General features: G+C 40.1%; 1 protein-coding gene across 1 annotated transcript in view; it reads left to right on the top strand.

The window, feature by feature from the left end:
- LOC135205297 (uncharacterized) overlaps positions 1-21,696 on the top strand; it is a 33,023-nt gene extending 11,327 nt beyond the window's left edge. The window contains exons 2-5 of the mRNA XM_064235697.1: positions 8,702-8,953; positions 10,085-11,440; positions 16,063-16,175; positions 18,756-21,696. Coding sequence (XP_064091767.1) covers positions 8,702-8,953; positions 10,085-11,440; positions 16,063-16,175; positions 18,756-20,058 — 3,024 coding nt within the window. The 3' untranslated portion in view covers positions 20,059-21,696. The remainder of the gene's footprint in view (positions 1-8,701; positions 8,954-10,084; positions 11,441-16,062; positions 16,176-18,755) is intronic.
- Positions 21,697-22,481: the final 785 nt, after the last annotated feature.

Here is a 22,481-nt window from a genome sequence, read left to right on the forward strand (position 1 = left end):
GTCTGACCTGGTTTCGTGCCTTCAATGTTCTGCGATTTGGGGCATGGCCGACATATATATCTGTGTGTGTTTTTTTCGTAGGTTCCTTAATGCATGAGAATGGCATATGCCTTAGTCATTGTAACTGTGAAAGGTTTTCGTTTATCTTCTATAATAATAAAATCCGAGTGGCTCTTGTTTGTTCACCCTGGGTGGGTGCGGGGTAGGTACAGGAGAGGGAGGTTAGGCGAGACAGCAGCCCCTGGTTCCAGCGTGTGTAGCGCACGCCACCAAGCTCATCACATCTGTCACATGAAGATGAAGACATATGGCACCTTTACCATATCAAATCTGAGGTTGCAAACTTCCGTTGCTAAAAGCAGAAGGACTGTTATTACCTTCTTTTCAATGCTGTGTTTAATCTCAGTTCACCAAAGAGCCATAGAATTATTATTATTATTGTTATTTTTGATAATACTCAGGAGATGATCCCTATCCATATGGATCAAGCCCACTGTGGGTTTTGACTTGTAATTCAGGCTTTCAAAGCCACGGTGTTCATTCAAAAGAAATAACAATGTCAATGGCAATGCAGAAAGAGATCAGCTGTTAAAAAACATATAGATTAACAAGTAAATAAATAAATAAGAATGAAAGTAAATTATCTAAAGTACAAGGATAGTAATGTATTGCATTTTCGCTTGAACTTCTAAAGTTCCAGTTGCACAACATCCTCTGGGAGACTGTTCTATAGTACAGCAGTGTGAGGAATAAAGACCTCTGGAACCAAGTACTACAGCAAAGCATATTTACTGCATACTATTTTATTAGCGAAAAAAATAGAAAACATAACATAGTGGACAAAGTAGGAAGATGGATAAAAGAATTTTTACACAACAGAAAACAGATAGTTATTGCAAACGATGAGAAATCGGATGAAGCTAAGGTAATATCCGGTGTGCCACAAGGTACGGTGCTAGCTGCATTGCTGTTTGTTATTATGATTGCAGACATAGACAGTAATGTTAAGGACTCGGTAGTGAGTAGTTTCGTCGATGACACAAGAATAAGTCGAGAAATTACTTGTGATGAAGATAGGAACGCACTACAAAGAGACCTTAACAAAGTTTATGAATGGGCAGAAGTAAATAAGATGGTATTTAACCCTGATAAATTTTAATCAATAAATTATGGAGATAGAGAAGGAAAGCTATATGCATATAGGAGACCTAATAACGAGACAATCACTGATAAGGAAGCAGTTAAAGACCTTGGTGTAATGTTGAATAGGAACATGTTATGCAATGATCAAATAGCAATTCTATTGGCAAAATGCAAAGCAAAAATGGGAATGTTGTTACGGCACTTCAAAACAAGAAAAGCTGAACACATGATTATGCTTTATAAAACATATGTTCGTAGTCCACTTGAATATTGCAACAAGTATGATTATAGTACCCACACTACCAAAAGGATATTGCACAAATAGAGAGTGTACAAAGGTCCTTTACAGCTAGAATAGAAGTTAAGGATCTTGACTACTGGGAAAGACTACAGTTTTAAAATTAAAATATATATAGTCTAAGAGAGAAGAGAAAACGCTGCATGATAATTCAGGCATGGAAACAGACAGAAGGAATTGCCAAAAACATCATGGAGCTAAAAATATCAGGAAGAGCAAGCAGAGGTAGATTAATAGTGCCCAAAACTATACCTGGAAAACTAAGGAAAGCACACAGGACATTAATCCACTACGCACCAGCATCGACAATGCAGCGTCTATTCAATGCGTTGCCAGCTCATCTGAGGAATATAACAGGAGTGAGCGTAGATGTGTTTAAGAATAAGCTCGACAAATACCTAAGCTGCATCCCAGACCATCCAAGATTGGAAGATGCAAAATATACCGGAAGATGCATTAGCAATTCACTGGTAGACATTAGAGGTGCCTCACACTGAGGGACCTGGGGGAACCCGAACAAGATGTAAGGTCTGTAAGGTCTGCTATTCAACGAATCTGGTTGCTCTCGGCAGACTAAGGGGATCAGGGATCAATTGTGAATGTGGAAGATCTCTGTTGAAATACAGCTTATGAAAAAGTGACAAACAAGAGACCATCCGTCGATGGTTCAAGTCGTAACTGCTAATGTTAAGAAACAGAAACTTACCACCACGAACAGCTCTATCTAAAAGAGATAAATCTTTGGCAGAAGCAGACATCCACACCGGAGAACAGTATTGTAGTAAAGGAAGGAAAAATAACCCAAAACAAGTTAAATTGATATAAATATACGAGGCCTTACCAACAATGCAGCATTTATTGAAACTTTCATGACATGTTTCTCACAAGTAAGATTTGAATCAAAGGTTACACCTGGAATAGCATAAGCTTCAGAATCATTCAGCAGAGGTCCCAACCACCTGAAGGGGAGGATAGGATGGAAAATCTGTCTAAGATCTGGTAATCAGTATTGTTTATGTTTGACTAAAATTCAGCCTTATAACCCTACGACTATATCATTCACTGATCCAGTCCATGTCCCGATTGAGGCTGAGGGCATCTCAGTTCTCATAAACGAAGACTTTACTACACCCACAACTACACCCACAAGTGTTGCGCGCCTCAGTGGCGTGGTTGATATGGTGTTTGCGTTCCACCTCGGTGGTCGCGGGTTCGATTCTCGGCCATTCCACTGAGGAGTGAGAGATGTGTATTTCTGGTGATAGAAGTTCACTCTCGACGTGGTTCGGAAGTCACTTAAAGCCATTGGTCCCGTTGCTGAATAAGCAATGGTTCCATGCAACGTAAAAGCACCATACAAACAAACCACAAGTGTTGCATCATCGGCATACTGAAAAATCTTGTTCTCAAGGTGAACGACCATATTACTTGTATATATGAAAAATAACAGCGATCCAAGAACGTTAACCTGTGGAACTCCAGACACAAAAGGCCATGGGTCACTAAAAATCCCATCAACAGCAATTCACTACTGCCTACCTGTCAGGAAATCATGGGGTCATCCTAAAACATGTCCCCCCACTCCAAGCTTCTGACGTTTCTAAAAAGGGGCCTTGTGACTTGCTAAATCGAAAGCAGCACACTAAAATCTATCTGAATTACTCTGCATTCAAAACCATCGTCAAGGTTCTCTTGTAAATGTCATGTTAAGTCTAAAAGAGCAGCGCAGGTTTCTAACTGGTTCATGTATGAATATTGACTATCATCTAACATTCCTTTAGATGCCACATAGCTACTTATACGTTGGCTTAAAAATAAGTTTTCTAGAACTTTGGAGACTGCATGGAGAACAGAAATGGGCCTGCAGTTACTGCAGATGTACCGTTCTTTGGAGCAAGCACTGTATCACAAAGCTTGCGCTTATCTGTAAAGATACTACATCTGTATGTATGTATGTATGTATGTATGTAAGCTGCTTATCCCAGTACTAGGTATGACTTAGCTTTATTCTGGTCCATAATAAACATACCAAAAAAAAAGGAGAAGCAAAGTTTATCGCCAGTTTTTGTAGAAACAGATAAAATGGTCAAATGGAATTTGTCTGTGGAAAATTCCACAACTTCCTTTCAGTCATTTTCCAAAAGGCTTATCATTAGCTAAAAAGTCAGCGGCAGAGACGATCCATCTACAGACGTTAAGAGACAACAGATGCAGCCGGAGCAAGAACAGCCCTAAATATTGGAGTGTTCACGAACTCAGCTTAAGGAGGAAGGAGTGTAGGAAGCTCCGAGTCAGTGGCATCGAGGAAATATCCCCTGACACAGAAAGAACTCTTTTACAAACAGAAATCGAATGTAATTCCGTACACTGACCAAATTTGTAGGATCTTTCCTACATAGTGACCCTCTAAAGGGATTTCGGGGGTCGTTATCTGGAGACTCCTATTTCTTGGGGTCATTATCTTTATGATGTTTACAGTCTTTCGTTCGTTCATGTTTTAGAGTCACCCCCAACGGGATTGTCCTAAACACGCCGCAAAGGTGGATACATACCGGTTTAATACCCTTGGGGTTCACTAAGAAAGATCCAATCTGCATATACTATCCCCGTAGAAGAGATCGTCGGTGGGTATTTAGGAAAAACCTCTCAAGATCTTCAGAAAACATGGATTCGTGACCAAAAAAAAAAGGTACAAAAAATGTGCGGAAGTTTCTTCCGCACATTCGAGTTTTCTGCACTGCATAATGCTATATGAAACTTTCAGCCACAGCCCGGTGCAAGACGCACGAGCATGGCTAATTTTAACCTTGAATCAAACAAAGACTGGTGAGGCTAGAGGGCTCCAATTTGGTATGTTTGATGACTGGAGGGTGGATGATCAACGTACCAATTTGCAGTCCTCTGTCCTCACTAGCTTTTGAGATCTGAGGGCGGACAGACAAAGTGCAGACGGACAGACAGACGGGCGAGAAACATTGAGTAGTTCATCTCTGAGCTTGAGTGGGGGATGGCTGATATTATGGCGTTCCTTTGGAAGTGGCTGTGGCCCCTCTGTTGTTTGTTGTTGTTGCTGACAGGAGGAGTCTCTTGGGATCCGGATTCAGCCTCAGTCATCCGATGGAAACTATATACGTTTGAATGCTTTCCCCTCATATTCTCTCTCTCTCTCTCTCTCTCGTTCGTCTGCTTCCTCTCTCTCTCTCTCTCTCTCTCTCTCTCTCGTTAAGAGGGGAGGACAAGAGGCATAACGAAGCGGTGAAAAAGTCATATTTAATGTTTTTCCCCGTTAAATTTCTCCGTCTATAATTTGTTCACTATTCGGGAAAAAAGGGAGAGAAATTTGGATCTCCGCCCCTCTGTCTTGCTCTCTGCCTATCTATACATATATAAATATGCAGATTTCGTTGCATTCGATGGCTTTTTTTTAGTTGTTGATCAACTTTTTTCTTAGTTTCATAATCCTCTCAGAATCTTGCGGTTGATAGGTGGAGACGCGAAGATTAACTCTGTGTTGTTCCCAGTAAAAGGAACAAAGGGTTTATCTGCGTTTCTTTATCCATCAACTACACTTGGAAGAATGCAGAAGATTTAGAAAGTATATTGTGAAACTAGTAGAAAGTTGATCAATAACAAAAAGAAAAAAGAAAGCCGCCATTGAATTCAGCGAGATCTGCGTACATGAAAAAGTTTGTCCTAAAAATACACACACACACACACACATATATATACATGTGTGTGTGTTCTAGTATATGTGAGGGAGACATATAACGTTCCTATTTAATCATCCTCTCCCGAAGGGATTGTAGATCGTTCAAAACTAAGAAATGATTTGAAAAACAACATCTCATCTTTGTCTCCGTGTCTCGAGAGGAGTTGCAAGGGTAATGGAAAAGGAATGATCTATACTTCGGTGTAGTCCAGTGTTTGTGTTCAGATCTATCTGTCTGTCTGCAGTCTTTCCTAGGGTCATTATCTTTATATGATATTTACAGTCTTTTGTTTATGTTTTAACTGTCATCCCAACGGGATTGTACTAAACACATCGCAAAGGTGGATACATATCCGGTTAATACCCTTCGCTTAGGGGTCAGTATGTAGGCAAGATCTATGATAATAATTCATTTTTCATTTTACTCGAAATACTTGCATATTATATTCCTAATATGGAATAACGAACGAAAATAAATTTCCTGTGTATCTGTCAATCTATCGGTTGAAGAACTCTCTCTCTCTCTCTCTCTCTCTCTCTCTCTCTCTCTCTCTCTCTCTCTTCAGTACTAGATATTAAAAGAAATAATGACAACATTTAGATATTTCCATCAGAACAGTTCTGAGAGAGAGAAAAAAAGCACTTGACGACAAGATTAATCAGTGAATAAGAAAACTCACAAGGGCGTTCGGGTAATGGAATCACCTCGATAAAACCAAACTTGATCTTCCAGACTTGAGACCCCCGAATGAGATGGAATGTGTTTGTTTCAAGATAAAAGAAGAAATCGTGTTCTATTCTCGAACAAGTCAGCACACAGACTCTCTTTGGAAGAATACAGGTAAAAAATGCGCCGAAGTTTCTTTTGGCCCGATCGAGTCTTCTGTACAACTTATAATCAAAGCCACAGAAAATGGAGCTAACTTCCGGTGGTCTCTGAGTAACGCCGTATGTGCCGCGGCCTGCTAGTGATCTGTAGCGTTGCCAGATGCTCGATCATGGCTAACTTTAACCTTGAATAAACCCAAAACCTATTGAGGCTAGAGAGCTGCAATTTGGTATGTTTGATGAATGGGGGTTGGATAATCAACATACCAGTTTGCAGACCACTAGCCTGAGTGGTTTTTAAGATCTGGGGGCGGACGGAAAAGTGCGGACGGACAGACAAACAGCCATCGCAATGGTTTTTTTTTTTTGGACAGGACTAAAAATGAGCACCATGAAGAAGTGAATGTGTATGGGGATAGAATGAAGCCTTGTGATGAATCAAAATGTACAAACTTTGTGGATGAATGGAAGTTAAACTTTAACTTGAGCAAATATCATTCCTCCATGAATCGTCGAATACACAAGTGAAAGAAAAAGGCAGCATAACTGTGGAGGAATCAGTTGCCTGCAGTCAAGTCCCTCTGACAACAGGGTTTTGTCTTCTGTAAAGGAAAACTGTTGAGATGGCTACTTGTCTGTCCGTCCGCACTCTTTCTCTCCGCCCTCAGATCTTAAAGACTTCTGAGGCTAGAGGGCTGCAAATTGGTGTGTTGATCATCCACCGTCCACTCATTAAGTATACCAAATTGTAGCCCTCTAGCCTCAGTATCTTTTATTTTATTCAAGGTTAAAATTACCCATGATCGCGCTCCTGGCACCGCAACGACGCAGGCCACGATGGCCGGCTGAGAGTTTCATGGGTCATGGCTGCGAGTTTCATACAGCATTATACGCTGTACAGAAAACTCGATTGCGCCATAGACACTTCGGCACATTTTTTATTTATTTGACAAATGAGGTTCAAAATAATTTCGTCGAAAAATCAGCTATAAAATAAATGAAATGTTGTAGTGGTTAGTGTCGTGGCATGCCACACAGACGTAGCAATTTCGCATCTTCCAGAGGGTGATGAAAAATCACTGCCTCTATATCATGATCAGTAACTGCCGCATTGTGGGGTCTTCAGTGGGAGGTTGAAACCAACATTCTTTGTTAAATTGAATTTTTGTTCAGAGGACCCTTTGGTGTCCTTTTTCCACGTGAATAGGTTTCATCTATTGAAATAATAATAATAATAATAATAATAATAAATAATAATAATAATAATAAATAATAATAATAATATAATGAATTTATTGTATATCAAAATGTTATCCTTAACACTTTGAGTTTATGCATATCTTTTGTTTTGTTCATCTACTTCGATGGTAAGTCTACTCCATTACCTCGTAACTTTTATATATATATATATATATATATATATATATATATATATATATATATATATATAGATAGGTAATAATGAGATATTTCTTTCACAAAGTCTAAAGCTCCAGACAAAGATCATCATTTGCTGTCAGTCCTCAAAAGTGCAGGAACAAGTTTGTATTGTATTACTGAACTAAATGATGTTATCTTATCATGAACACACGAAGTATTTACCAAAAGCAAATCATGATGACGATTATCATATACTCATTGCCAGTTACCCCAGGTTCTGACCGAATGATTCATTCTAAATCTGAATTCAACAGATACAGCCAGTCTATTTAGATATCACGTGCTTTCTCTCTCTCTCTCTCTCTCTCTCTCTCTCTCTCTCTCTCTCTCTCTCTGGACTTGAATGCAATCCATTCCTCCAACTAAGGCCTGTCAGAATCCCCCCCTGCTGGTCCCTTGGGACTGGTGTGCACCCCAGCTTGAGGATCATTTTTGCAGAGAAAGAGCCCGTGCTTCAGAATACGAAATGAAGAGACGAATTCCTTGGAGTAAACAGACTAATTGTAGGGTTGGGATCAATAGCTGCTGTTATGGTTGCTGTTAGGGCGGCAGTGTCGACGGTTGTGGCACAGGGGATGGAAGAAGGAGTCCTTTGCCCTGCTCCTTGCATTCTAATTCTTCCTCTTCTTCTGCTTCTTCTTCTTATTCTTCTTCTTCTTCTTCTTCTTCTTCTTCTTCTTCTTCTTCTATACATGTTTTGAATCTTTCCTAGACAGTAATCCCCAAGGGTTTTAACCCGGTATGTATCCACATTTGCAAAGGCAGGTTTAGTACGAGCCTGTTGGGGATGACATTATAAAACATAAACAGACTGTCAACATCATAAAGATAACGACCCCTGAGAAAGATCCCATGTTTCAAAGGAAAGATCATGAGCAGTGAGGTCACTCCAAAGGAAATATTGCGCACAGCCACACCTCTGCCCTGAAATCAGGAACATTCCCAATGCACGAAAATGATCCGTCGCTCCAAAACTGAGCATATGAGATGATTGTCCGCTGAACACTTTCAGAGACTTCTGATCCACCTAGAATTAACTTTGCCCTCATGCACGTGCTGATGGTGAAAAGCTGTCTATCCTGAGCCACTGTTGTATAAGTGTAGCATTTCTTACTGGATCTCTCATACCTGCTTTCTTTAATCATTATCATTATGATAAGGAGCAGTGTCAGCCTGCTCGAAATATGATTTAATGTGTTCTGTCATTGATGTGCATCTTCACGCCATGCAAATGAAATCAAATGTAGCGACTCGTCTTTCAATAAATGTTCTTATTTTTTCAGTTGCAGGTCCTAACGTCTATAGTGACGTGCATCACCTTAGTGAGGTGTGATGAGATGCCGGAACTGAACACCTTGGAGGACCACCTAAGGGTCATGGCCAGCGAACTTCGCAACTCCTCGCTCTCCAGTCACGGGAATTCCCCTCAAGAGAGCGACCCAGATCTTGCTGCCATAAAAGATTTTCATCTTCAAGTTACGTCCGACAATTCTGAGCAGTCCCGCTGCCCAACCTCCTGCTTCTGCGAAGACAAGGTAGGTAGAGAATTGAGATCTTTCCTAGGTAGTCACCCCATAAGGGTTTACTGTAAAAATGCAAACGAAAGACTTTAAATATTGGCGGTCGCTATCTGGGAAAGATCCCAAATCAGGGCATCAGTTTCAGTCTTGAGAACTTCCAATGACTCGAGGAAAATAGGAAGTATGAGCGAGGTTCCCAGACACAAGAGTTTTCATGAATTCACATACTTATTTGTGCCTGTATTTCCCATATCTACAGTACTCTTGAAACCTGTTCCCTTCTGTCTTGTGCGAGAATGAATCGTGGGCTTTTAAGTCATCCACATAGGAAGATAAGAATATGATATTATACAAATGAATTAAGTATCTTTCCTAGATAGTGAGTGCAAGGGTTTTTGGGGGTCGTTATCTAGAAATAACATTCCTTAGCAGTCATTATCTCCTTCATATTTACAGTCTTTTGTTTATGTTTTTACAGCAACCACACAAAGGTGGATACATACCGGGTCAAACCCGTGGGGGTCACTATCTAGGAAAGATCCTGAATTAACCGACTAGATACAAAAGGAGAATGAAAATTATCATCTCGCTCGTATACATAAATATCAAATGAAAGTAACTATAGCAGGGATTTCCTTTCTTCTGTATCTTTTCATCTTTGACATTCACTGCCAACAAGCTAGAGCCAATTTTAAAGTTGTAATGGCTTCCATCTATTTCCCTGGGGAGCTCGAAAGTTATCATCCTTTACTTAGAAGCCATGAAAAGAATTTGAACCTTGGGTCATTGTCCCTTACTCTCTCTTCATTTTCTTTGTCTGAAAACAGGAGAAGGTGTGACACTGAAAATAAAAGGGTACCCCAACAAAAAACCAGAACGACGTAGACGGTTGGGTCTGCGACCTGTCTCCTGTCACTGAAGTTGATTTAACAGTAAATCACACATGATAAATCCATTACATGGAGATCTGGACTTTTTGAGGGCTATTCGCTAGGTTAAGTCAGGAGTATCGGCTCTGAGCCAGGCAACATACATAACGTAAATCTAAAATTTCCTGTGGGGGGGGCACCCTGTAGTACTGTGATGCTGTGAAATTTTCACTGACAATGAAGAGACTAACGACACCTTTATCCCTTTTCATTTTAGGTTGGATACGCAGCCTGTGTAGGAGACGGCCAGTGGGCGCCGCCCGTCCTGCCATCGGGACTCGTGCGCATTGAACTGAGGGGCTTTTCGCTCCCACAACTTGGTCCGTCTCAGCTGAAGGTGTTTCAGGGAATCCGTGAGCTCCAGATCAACCACTGCAATCTCTCGTTGTTGGTCGATGACTCGTTCACCTCGATGAAAGAACTGGATGGACTGGATCTCTCAGACAACCACTTGACAGTGCTTGGGCCTTATTCCCTGCATGGCCTCCAGTCTCTCAGACACCTTGATATATCCTATAACCGGCTGACGGTCTTGAACAGACCTTTCATCCACTTGCCTTCTCTGCAGCATCTCAATTTGCATCACAACTCCATCCGTAGGCTCATCCAAGACACATTTCAGGGATTAAATCGGGTACAGTATATTGATTTAGATTCCAACGAGATCTCTTTCTTGGAAGTGTCAGCTTTCCAGCATCTCACAAGTTTAGCTCACCTCATCTTATCAAACAACCAACTCTCCAGCCTTGCAACGCTGGACTTCTTCGGATCTCGACTCCAGTACATTGACCTCTCAAACATAGGCATCGCCCGCATACCTCAAGCACTCACCCAGTTTGTCCGGGACTTGCGGCTTGCCAGGAATGTCATCAGAGAAATCCATCGCGGAGATCTGGACTCGTACCCTTATTTAACTCTCCTCGTGTTAGATAACAACAGCGTCGAGGTGCTGGAAGAAGACGCGATTGGGAGACACGAATACTTGTCCCGCCTGTGGCTCAATGGGAACCATCTGGTGAGCATCCCACTCTCGTTGCCTCCCTCTCTTCAGGCCCTTTATATTGACGAGAACTCCATTTCCGGCATAAGGGAGGGGGATTTTCGTGGCCTGATCAATCTACAGCAACTCTCTCTTCAAAACAACAACATATCTGTGATCGACCCATGTGCGTTTTGCGAACTGACGGGCCTAAAGACATTAAATTTACAAGGGAATCATATTACCAATCTTACAAAGAGAATATTTTCCCACTTACTGAATCTCGAATCCCTCGACCTCTCACAAAACCCTCTGAAATCTCTCGACGGGGAAGCTCTCCTGGGTCTGGCATCGCTGCGTTCACTACAAATATCTCACATTCAGTCAGACCCCTTGGAAATCCCTGACACTTTATTCGACTCCTTAAAAGGACTTTGGATACTCGAAGTGTGTGAATCTCCAAAGTTGGTCTCAGTGATCACAAATAACACTAAAATGCTGCACAGCTTACGGGGCCTTAGAGAACTCAACATAATGCATAATGGACTCACTCAGCTCAGACAAGACTTTCCAGCCTTCTTCCCTCAGCTACAGGTTAGTCCCCTCAACTTTGCTGCCTTAAGTATGTAAGTACTGGATTCATTATATAAGCAATGGGTGTCCCCAGTCTAGTTATGCATGTTTCTTTAGTGTCACTTTCATCTGCTCGTGTGTGATGTGATGAGTCTAAATAGAACTTCTGTTTATATGAACTTTAGGTTTGAGCACACAGTAACGAAAATGGGATGCAACAAGGAAGCAATGGTTTTAGATAAAGTTTTTTTTATCATTAAGGTAGGGGAATAAAATCAAGGAAGAAAACATGAAGACAGCAATAAAGAGGAACTGTTGATAACATCAACATCATCAACCGTGACAGTTCACCACAAACATAAATGATAATGAATATATGCTAGGTCAAACTTGACGTCAGTAATGACTCCAGTGACATGAGCAACATACAAAATAAGTTTTATACTTTAAATGGATGAAACCTAACCTAGCTTTGGGCTTAAGCCTCTTTATTTATTTATTATTACTATTATTTCAGTAGATGAAACCTATTCACATGGAACAAGCGCACCAAAGAGGCCATTGCCTTGAAATTCAAGCCTCCAAAGAATGTTGGTTCCAACCTCCCACCACTAAAGACCCCACACTGCAGCAGTAACTGATCATGATACAGAGCCAGTGATCTTCCATCACCCTGGGACTAGGCGTGAACAGCTAAAGTACAGTTTCTCTCACATAGGCTTTTACTTGAGTATGAGTTTGTTTTCAGTTGCTACAGTGGCATGAAATAGACAAGGGTCTGTATCTGTAAGGCTGCCAAGTGAGTCACTACAACTTTTCATTCAGCACTGTATGTTTTCTCCCCTACAATATGTGTTGTTTTCAAGGGCCGAGACTACTGGCAATACTCCCAATCCTTACACAAAAACATAATTAGGCTCATGTTCTATTCAGAACAGACGACCATAGTGTAGATTAACCTTCTCCCTGTGGAAGTGAAAAATACTGTATGTTTGTGGGGACTGGAGGGAGAGAGTGCAGAGTAGTATAGGAGCCAAGCCAAGGAAATAATCCCAAGAGCAAAAGAAAATAACTAGACCCAAGAAACAAATAGGACTTGGTGGTTTTATGAAGTGAGGGAAAGCTTTCTTTCAGTGAACAGAGATAAGAAGTGGGCAATGCAGAATTGAAGACAATCAAGAACAATAATGATGATAAATAAGGAATGGTAGGTTTCCAACAGATGTTAGCAGTGGAGGATATCAAAATGAGGAATCTTAGAACCTTGTCAAAGAGACCAGCACACAAAGATATTGTAAATTACAAAAATGGGGCAGAAGAAAATAATAGTTGCCTCACACCAAATTGGGTTTTAGATACCGCAGGTTAACAGCTGAATGTATTTTTGACAAGTTATGAGAAGAAAAATGTTTGATAATACTAAGATTATAACAAAGGTTACCTTCCTATATCATATGAATGTTCATGGCTATCTGTCGAGACTCTTCGAAAAGCACAAATGATCAAGAAAGATACAAAGAAAGAGACAAATTTAGAAGCATTAGAGATAAGCGAGGTCCTACCATATACAGGGGGTTTCGAACTTAGAGCACGCCCCCCCTCTACAGCATAAACTAAAATTTATATGGACTAAAACAAAAGTAATTCAGAACAGGTATTTATTTAAGTTTCTCTCTGAGTATTTAATATTTTGTGTGGCTTACACCTGCCTGTACCACAGCCTGCATTCTTGAGGGGTATGATTTCAACAAATTGCAGAAAAGCTGAGACTCTAACTCCATTTCCCTGAGCACTTCAGTTACCTCTCTTCGCAGGACAGCGAGGCTTGGTATAGCTACCATCATAGTTCACTGTGCAAGCTTCAACATGATCCTTTAAGATACTACCAATGTTTTCACACACATTAAGGTTAGGGGAGCTACCTGGAAATTAACTTGACAAGAAGAAATCAATACCACTGTTTCGAAGCAGCTCCTGTGACTTCTTCAACAGATAACAGATTTTCAGGATATTTGAGGAAAGGAAATACTGCACCAGTAAGCACAGTTTCTCTGAAGTATTCGCCATTCCATGACTGTCCTTTCTCTTTGATGATCCACATTAAAACTGTTTGGCTGTGAAACAAAAATTCCCAAACATTCAGGAAATTTCACAACTTGGCGATAGAGCATGTCATCACTGATATCATCCAACTTTGCAGCCCAAATGATGTCATTTTTATGATTTGGCTTCCTGACTGTATAAGTAAAGAATTCATCTGATGCGGCAACATGGAGAAAGTCAGCTTCATCTCAATCTTTAAGAAAAGAACCACAAAACCATGCACGGTCTTCTCTCTGTTGCTGAGTGATGTTGGGCTTGCTGATAACATGAAATGGCTTGATACCAGATTTTTTCAACTCACAATATACAGCACTATAACTTCTCTTCTTTCCCCTTTTTGTTTCTAGTTCAAGTGCCAATTTACATAAAGACTTTTTGGTCTACCCACTGCCTCAGCTATGATGTCTTTTGACTCCTGAGAAAGGACTTCAGGCCATCCAAGATTCTCACTCTTTTTGCGATGACAGTCATATGGATTTTGTTCCAGTTTCTTTTAACAAAGGATTCATCTCTTTTAATGTATTTAGCTATCCAGGAATGTGAAATGAAGGATGCGCCAACATCCCTGGCCTCTCTGAAGGTTATAGCCTGGATTCAGTCAAACTATCTGATTTCCCCTGAGTCGTTAGCCATGGCTATATCTAACTCCATCACTCAGTCTGAAAATACAAGATGTGTAAAATGAAAAATAGCTTAATAGAAACTTAAGATAATGTACTTGGAGGTAGGCTATAGCAGAAAACTTCATAACTTTCCATTTGTTCATTGAGGGGGTGCCTCTAATTTTGCAAACCACCACCCCTTGGTTATATATATATATATATATAATATATATATATATATATATATACTATATATATATATATATATATATAGATATATTATATATATATACATATAATATTATATATATACAGGTGTATATAATTCTATATATATATTATATATATATATCTATATAGATATAGTAAATATATATATAGATATACATGATATATTGTTATCACTCAGATGAAGGTAGGATTAACAGAAGAATTTAACGTAAGAGCTTTTGTTTCCTCCCACCTCCTCAGATCAAGTGCCTTGAACCTGAAGAGATTTGCAAACAGGAAAGTGCTGAAAATCAATATTTTCTTTCAATTCTTCCTCAAGCACATTGACAAACTTGAGCTATTGAAGGTCTGAGCAATAGAATAGCAAACCACACACGCACGCATGCACACAAATTTTTTTTATCACACCGTGATTTATAGCTCAGTGGTTACCGTCAACTGGAAAGGTACTGCGAGACCCAACAGAACTGATCCATACATCACTTATAATTCCCCTTCCGTGATCATGGTGCTGTGTCAGAGGATCGAGACCCGGCAGTACCGATCCATTAACCACTTATAATTCCCCATCGGTGATATTCCCGAGGTGGCGTGGATTGGATATTAAACGACATTTGTAGCTTAATGATTAGATATACGTACATATATGTGTGTTGGTATGAGTGTATAACTGAATTGTAACTGAGTAGCTCTGCCGCCTCTGGTTAGCTCAGTGGTTCTAAGTCACTGTATATGTCGTTTCTGAACCAGGCAACGCTGGTTCGAACCCTGCAGGTGTCGAAGCAATTATCAATTATAAACCCCCTTGGGCGTAAGGCATTACCTAACCATGGTGAACTGCATATCAAACGATATTTGGGGCTTTATATTTGTGAAGATCAAAAGAGTCAGGCTTGTAAAAGTGACACAATTCGTCTATGTATATATATATATATATATATATATATATATATATATATATATATATATATATATATATACATATATATATACTATATATATATATATATATATATATATATATATATATATATATATATATATATATATATATATATATATATATGCAAGTGTGTGGTGTGTGCAGATAAAGATAAATGATTTGAAATTTATTTAATGCGCCTGAACATTACATTATTATTATGTCATTGGAGAGTGAGCATGCAATTATGATACAATGGTATTTACACAATCGAAAACAATCTCTCCCTAATCGGAGGAAGGCAAAATGTCTTGAAAATCTAACTGGGACGTTTAGCTACCGGGAGGATGTATATATGTGTGGGTGGGTGACAGGACCACGATGGCGACTGTCGATGTGGTCTGTTCTTAGAGATGTTGGTGCCAATTATGTCAAAAATCTTTGTATGGCAAAATCGGGGAGATTTCTTACTTCAGTATGAAAAGCTTCAGAGGTCAAAGTAATAAAGGGTTTCTATCACAAGTGAATGCTTCAGTGCCTGCATAAGTCACCTTCTGGTGAGACAGAGGTCATGCCCGTCTTGTAGTGTCTCAGAAGGGCACCTGTGTGTTAATGGGCTTTCAGATTTACCATTTATAATTCTTTGCAGTGCTACGTCGGACGTCTAGGAAATAAAACCCGGAATTGTATCTCCTCTGAGCAAACGTGAATAATAATTGTCATCCCAGATTTCCTATGAATGGTCAAGTCGTTCGTCCCGTATTGACAAAAGTTGTGTTTTTCAGGTTATAAAGCTGAGTGGCAATGTTTGGGACTGCAGTTCGGCGAAGAAGATCGAGTGGATGAAGCAGTGGATGCAACATTCATCCGTCAATTTCTACAGATCCTACAGCGTTCGGTGAGATGATCATGTCCTTATGTCATATTTCCCATATACTTCTTTCAGTACTGCACTGTATCCCACGTATATAAGCGTCCATGAGCCAGTTTGATTCGAAGCCAGACTATCAATCAGCCTTTAAAAAAAATAAAATATAGTTCTCTTAAGTGGTTCCAAATCTATAAGGATAAGTCAACGTCATATTTCTAAAATTTGATGCTTCGTTCACTCAGTCAAGATGTTCCTCTAAGTCACCATAGCAATAAAAGGTTCAGAGGGATCTCTTGAACGATTCTAAATGAAGAAACTCCGTAGCTGCAGATTACATGAGTCATCGGATCAGAGGTGTAAATGTCGATCAATGTCGAACACTGCAGGGCAAGACTGGAATCCTCGTAGGCAAGGGAAAAACGCCGTTGGAATGAATGTTCGGAAGTTATCGTTTGTACATTAAGATTACAAAGTACCTCATTAAAACTTTTTCTATACAAGTTCCAGGTCAAAAATAGTGACCGAACACGAACTGTCCCAGAGGCGAAGATCCAAGATTACATAGCAGCTCATTAAAACTTCTCACAAGTTACAGGGCTTACATAGTATATTCGCCAAACACGAATTGCAACAGTGGAGAAAAATAGACGCTCTTTCAAAACTCGTCTTCAAAAAGGCTCTCTGTGTTGGAAGCGTAGTTTCTCTTCAGGGTTTCGTGATTAAAATCATGAAATATTCTGCTGTCCTTTCGCTCGGTTAACAAGATGGTACCTATACCCCGGCAATCAAATCACAGGAAAAAAAAAAAAGTCACAATTTTGGTTAGGAAAATAAGTGACATTGATTCATAGCGGTAATTAAAGCCAATAAATTAATAAAACAGGGTATATTTGGATCTTCCCTAGATAGTGAAGATCGTTATCTAGGACTAATATTTCTTGGGGGTCATTATCGCTATGACATTTACAGTCTTTTGTTTATGTTTTTACGGTCATCCGCAACGAGCGAGTACTAAACACGCCGCAAAGGTGGGCACATGCCAAAGATACTATTATTGAGTACACAAAGATACTGAAATCGAATTTATTCCAATTAGAGGATGCGTACCATGAAAACCACCAAGCGGTTGTAATCTCATGCCGTCATCAAGGACGAGGCAGTAACCTCACATGAAACGTCAGGACCTACGTCACGAATGTCAAAACCATGCATTCAAGATTTTCCCTTTATACCATGAGGTCAAGATTTTCTCTTTATACCATATATTCAGAATTTTCAATCTTACACCATGCATTCTGGGCCTGATTTTGATACCTTGCATCCAGGATTTTCACGTAATGCAATGCATCCAAGATATTCTCTTTGCACCATGAATGCAAACACAATACAGGTCTATTTATTATAAATTACAGCTGTAATATTCATTTTTAACAGGCCTGTTTTAGTAAAAATCAAAATGTGATCAACAAAAATAAAAGTTTGGCTACAGAAGCCGCAGCCAAAATACACCTTCCGAACACAGTATGTAAACAAATGATGCTCTTCGTCAATCATGTGGAAAATCGTGTTCCCATTGGTTAGGCTTTATGACGTCAGGCTTTTTAATTTTGATTACAACCGCCAGTTGTCTTTACTGGCGCCGTGGTACGGCTCATATGGTTAACTTGAGTACCTTTGTGTACTCTATATAATATCTTTGGTACATACTGGGTTAAAGCATTTGGGGTCACTGTCTAGGAAAGATAAATGTGACTTTTTTTCTGTGGCTTTTTTACCTGCATTCAACGAGATAGATATTCATGTGTTTCATGAAGGAATTATCAACCAGAATGAACAAACTGAACTATTTCGTGATTCAACAACTCACCCGGAGCATTTGTACTCAGTCATATCTATTCAATTCTATGACTGAAAGTCATTATGACCTTTATTTAAAAAAAAAAAGACGAGTATCTTTCCTAGACAGTAACTCCCAAGGGTTTTACCGTGGTATGAATCCACCTTTGTGGCATGTTTAGAACAAGCTCGTAGGGAATGACCATAGAAACATAAGCAATAGATGTAAATATCATAAAGATAATGACCCTCAAGAAGTATCAACCCCTAGATAACGATTCCCAAACCTTGTTGGTGGTCACTATCTAGGAAAGATCCTTTTTTTTCTCCCTGGAATGATTGTCATTACCAAGCTGAAAAATCTTGCTTTGAATTTTCCTTTTAGTATAGGATTGAAGGGTTTGAGTCTTCCATATATGTTTTATTCCCCCAAACCCCAAAAAGGTTTCAATATTTAACAGTCCATAGACTTCAAATAATAATTCAGTGCTAGGTGACAGATTTAACACTATAAAATATTTATATCCTGCACAATTAAAAAACAAAGGAATGGATGCTATAACATGACCGAATACGACCCTTATAAAAAGAATCAATAGCCAATTAAACAGCATGTGTGATAATGGACGTGGATATCAACAATGCAAGAAAGCTAAGTACTGGTGCAGGTGTGAATAAGCATAAGCATTTCTATTAACAAGTTTATTCTCATGCTTGCATATTGTATGTGGTTTATGACAGCTGTAATAATCGTCTCCTCTTTTCTTCCAGGTGCTCAAGTCCATTATCGTTAAGTTATAAGCCAGTTATTCTCCTGGAAGAGAGTGACTACAACAGATCGGAAAGTGACTCAAACCTCTTGGAGTCTCCACTGTCCACTCCTGTACCGCTAGCCTTCATCACCCACGGTACTGCATACTCTAAACCGAATGCTACGGTAGTAAGTGATTCCTCCGAGATTTCCATAGGATCGTCCTTTGAGATGGACATTGAAAGACTTGATGTGCCCTCTTCAGAGCTGTATTCAGCTAACGTTACTCAGGAGAGTAAAACAAACATTTCAGATGCTGCCTCAGGCGCTTCACCAGGTCGGTTCTCTCTCCTAAAAAATCGGACCTCATCAGCATTTTTTTTGTCGGTTGAAAGTGAATTGATTAGTGCAAATAAAAGTGCATCTGAAAACACTACAGAAACTCCTGCATCACCAGAAAAAACGCCAAGTATGCTGGTGAAGTATGTTCCTCCTCCTCCCCCTCCACATCATACCACTCAAATTCCAGCCACAGAAAAATCTGGAAATTTCAGTGCATCCAGTCCAATAACCAAAAGGCTCGATGTTCTAGGCTCTACCAGCTTGCCTTCCCCATCTCTACGCAACGATGCGCCAGGGATGAAATCCTCCATACGGAGCCCCACTCTGAGTGAAGACAAAACATTTACAAAGAATTTAAATATTCTGTTGAACTCACACGATGTTGAGTCAAAGGGTGAGTTGAGATTCGAAGGAAGTAAGTTGAGAAAATATATGACAAAGTCACTCAGCTCAGAATTGGGAAGTGATGCATCAACTGATCAGCAGCAAAAACAACACCAACAAAGAAAGGTTGCACGTGAATTTCATTCCCACAGGAAAGATCTTTGGCTATACAGAGGTGAGAGCAACCACGGGCTGAATCAGAGAAATCCTTCACTGTCTCTTGGTATTGGCCGGGGCAAAGTGAGTGACGAAGCAGTCATAGGCGCTGGAATAGTGGCGACATTTCTGGGAGTGGCTCTCTTGATCAGCGGGTTTTTGTTAGCCCAGGGTCGAGCGAAAGTTGGCAACTCTTGGGACTCTTCCTCCTTAACATCATCCTACTGGAGAGATGGCTCAGGGGAGGACGAGGTGCTCATGGCACCCGATTATGATGCCGAGGCCAATGAAAGCAGCATGTGTGGGCCACAGGTAGAAAACGGAATGGAGATCGTCCCTGAAACTCAAACGGGATTAAACAAGAGACTCTACCTTCTTTTGCAGAGAGACTCGTGCACAGGCATTACCCCCGAGAGCCTCCCAGATCCGCGTACATACTAAAGTATTATCCCAAAGAGCCTCTTAGTCTTATGTGCATAATAAAAAAAACAAAGTATTACCCTTATGGGCCTCCTAGAGCCACGCACATGGTAACTAAAGGAGATTTTTGTGGCTCCATGTCGGTAGGTGTCAGCGGGTTACGAATTTTCATTGTTTACCTCACTACCAAGTTCATTTGATCTCACTGGAATTCCGTCGTTCATTTCTATAAAATTCAGTTCGGGCTAACGTCATTATCATTCATGTGGTGAATACTGACCAGAGTGGAACTACTGAGGCCTTTATTCTTATAATTAAGGCCATTACTCTTTGAGGAAAACCTCCATTAACCACATGTGAAATGACTGTTGTGGAGTTTGAAGTTAATGATTACATTGTCACCCTCTCTTCACAAGCACCATCCATCTGTTCTGTCATAGTACTGCTGCCGAGGATCCTGTTGGGAAATGGGAGATGACTGAAATAATGAAAACGCTTGTGGGTACTTTATCTATATCTGTACATTGTTAAATAGACGAAAGTAATGCATACAATGCTGTAAGATTAGTTTAAATTGCTCTATATTCTTTTCGTTTATTGGTGCTTTACATCTGCCGGAGAAGAGAAAAGGAGAGAATCAATGTATGTGCACTTGAAATACAGAAATGCAAGGTTCTTTCGAACAATAGCAATGACTGTTTTCAAGAAACAGTAGCAGAGGGAGCCTTGGATCTTTCCTGGATGGTGACCTCCACGGGTTCTAACCCAGTAAGTATCCACCTTTGTGGCGTGTAAAAACATAAACCAAAGACTGTAAATATCAGAAAGATGATAACCCCAAAGATATATTCATCCTAGATAACGACCCCTGAAAACCCTTGGTGGTCACTATTTAGGAAAGAACCGAAACCTTCTTCGAAGTCCTGTTCGTCCGTTCCTCCTTCAAGGGTGGACATCAGCGGAACCGTTCTTCCATTCAGAGTGAACCTGACTGCCATGACAAATGGCAGCTAAGCAGCAGCGCTCTATAATAGGACGATATGTTTACCACAAGCCTCAGCTGCCAAAGCTGAACTCTTCTTGTGTACTACCATACTTAGGTCCTTTCATATTTGGATTTCATAAGTTTTGGTGCTATTTTAGATCTGACTGTTAACTTTGTTCATTTCTTTGCTGACTCTGAAGAGACATTCTGTGCAAAAATTTCCTTTCGACAGAGTGAGGAGGTACTCTATAAAGTAGTTGTAAAGTAGCACGTGTGTGTGAATGTAAGTGTGTGTGTGTGTGTGTGTGCCCTAGTTCAGCTGTCCAGATGTCTGTGGTCTGTTCAGTCATTCAGAATAGATGCAAAACTCTCGGAATTCCATGTACAGTCGTGTTCATGTGTCATTATTTGTGGGATGCGTGTCGTATCTGTTCAGTAGCTATTATGCTGTCTTTAATCTAACCCTCTTTGTAGCTTTCTTAAGATAATAGTGGTCTAAGTCGCAGCACTGAACTCGAGATACTGTTCCGAAGCCCTGTCTCACTGAGTTCAACCGTTTCTGTAAATAGTTGTCCTTCATCCAACATGTGGAGTTTGCCTACGTGCACGAGATCTGTTTTGGATAATTAATATCATGATGTCATCTAATGTTCAATAAATGATACGAATTTAAAGTCTATTCATTGCAAATCCTATACCAATCTTACATTCTCAATGTGGACCTGAGCAATTTCTTAAATATAAAAGAATGCATTGGTCAACACTCGAAGTCCTGAAAGGAGTTACACTGTCTGTCTTGGAGATGTTTTTGTACACACATCAGTGTGATATCACGTGACATAGCCATTTCGGATCTCTCCTAGATAGTGAGCCCCACGGGTTTTGACTGGGTACTGTGTATCCACCTTTGTGGCGCATTAAGTAAGCCTGTGGACGATTACCATAAAAACACAAACAAAAGATTGTAAATATGAAGATTATGACCCCAAGAAATATTAGTTCCAGATAACGACCTCTGAAAACCCATAGAAGTCACTATCTAGGAAAGATCCGCCATCTCTTCTGAGCCTCATTTAAAAGTTGCTGCCAATTCTTCAGTGCAAGTACCAGCTGTAGACCGAGCACAGGGCCCTCGGTTACTTGAAAACACCTTGGGTATTTGTTACACTAGTAATTGGAATGAGTCAAACTCATCCTGGATTCTCCCACGCGAAAGACAGACTAATGAAGCTTTTTCTCATACCAGTTGCGTGTGAAACTGATACAAAGAACTGGCTGATAAGAGGGAAAAGCTGCCAAGCAAATGAAAGTAGTACAATGTTCATGACAGCAAAGATTCCACTATTCCAGTGAGCATAAATTCTGGACAAAACGATGATGACGTATTCTAACTTGGAAGTTAGATCCACATATCCATTAAAGATAAATAAGTGAGAAAGTGTGCCAAAGCTTCTTCGGC

This window comes from Macrobrachium nipponense, chromosome 49 (assembly GCF_015104395.2).
Source record: "Macrobrachium nipponense isolate FS-2020 chromosome 49, ASM1510439v2, whole genome shotgun sequence".
Lineage (NCBI taxonomy): Eukaryota > Metazoa > Arthropoda > Malacostraca > Decapoda > Palaemonidae > Macrobrachium > Macrobrachium nipponense.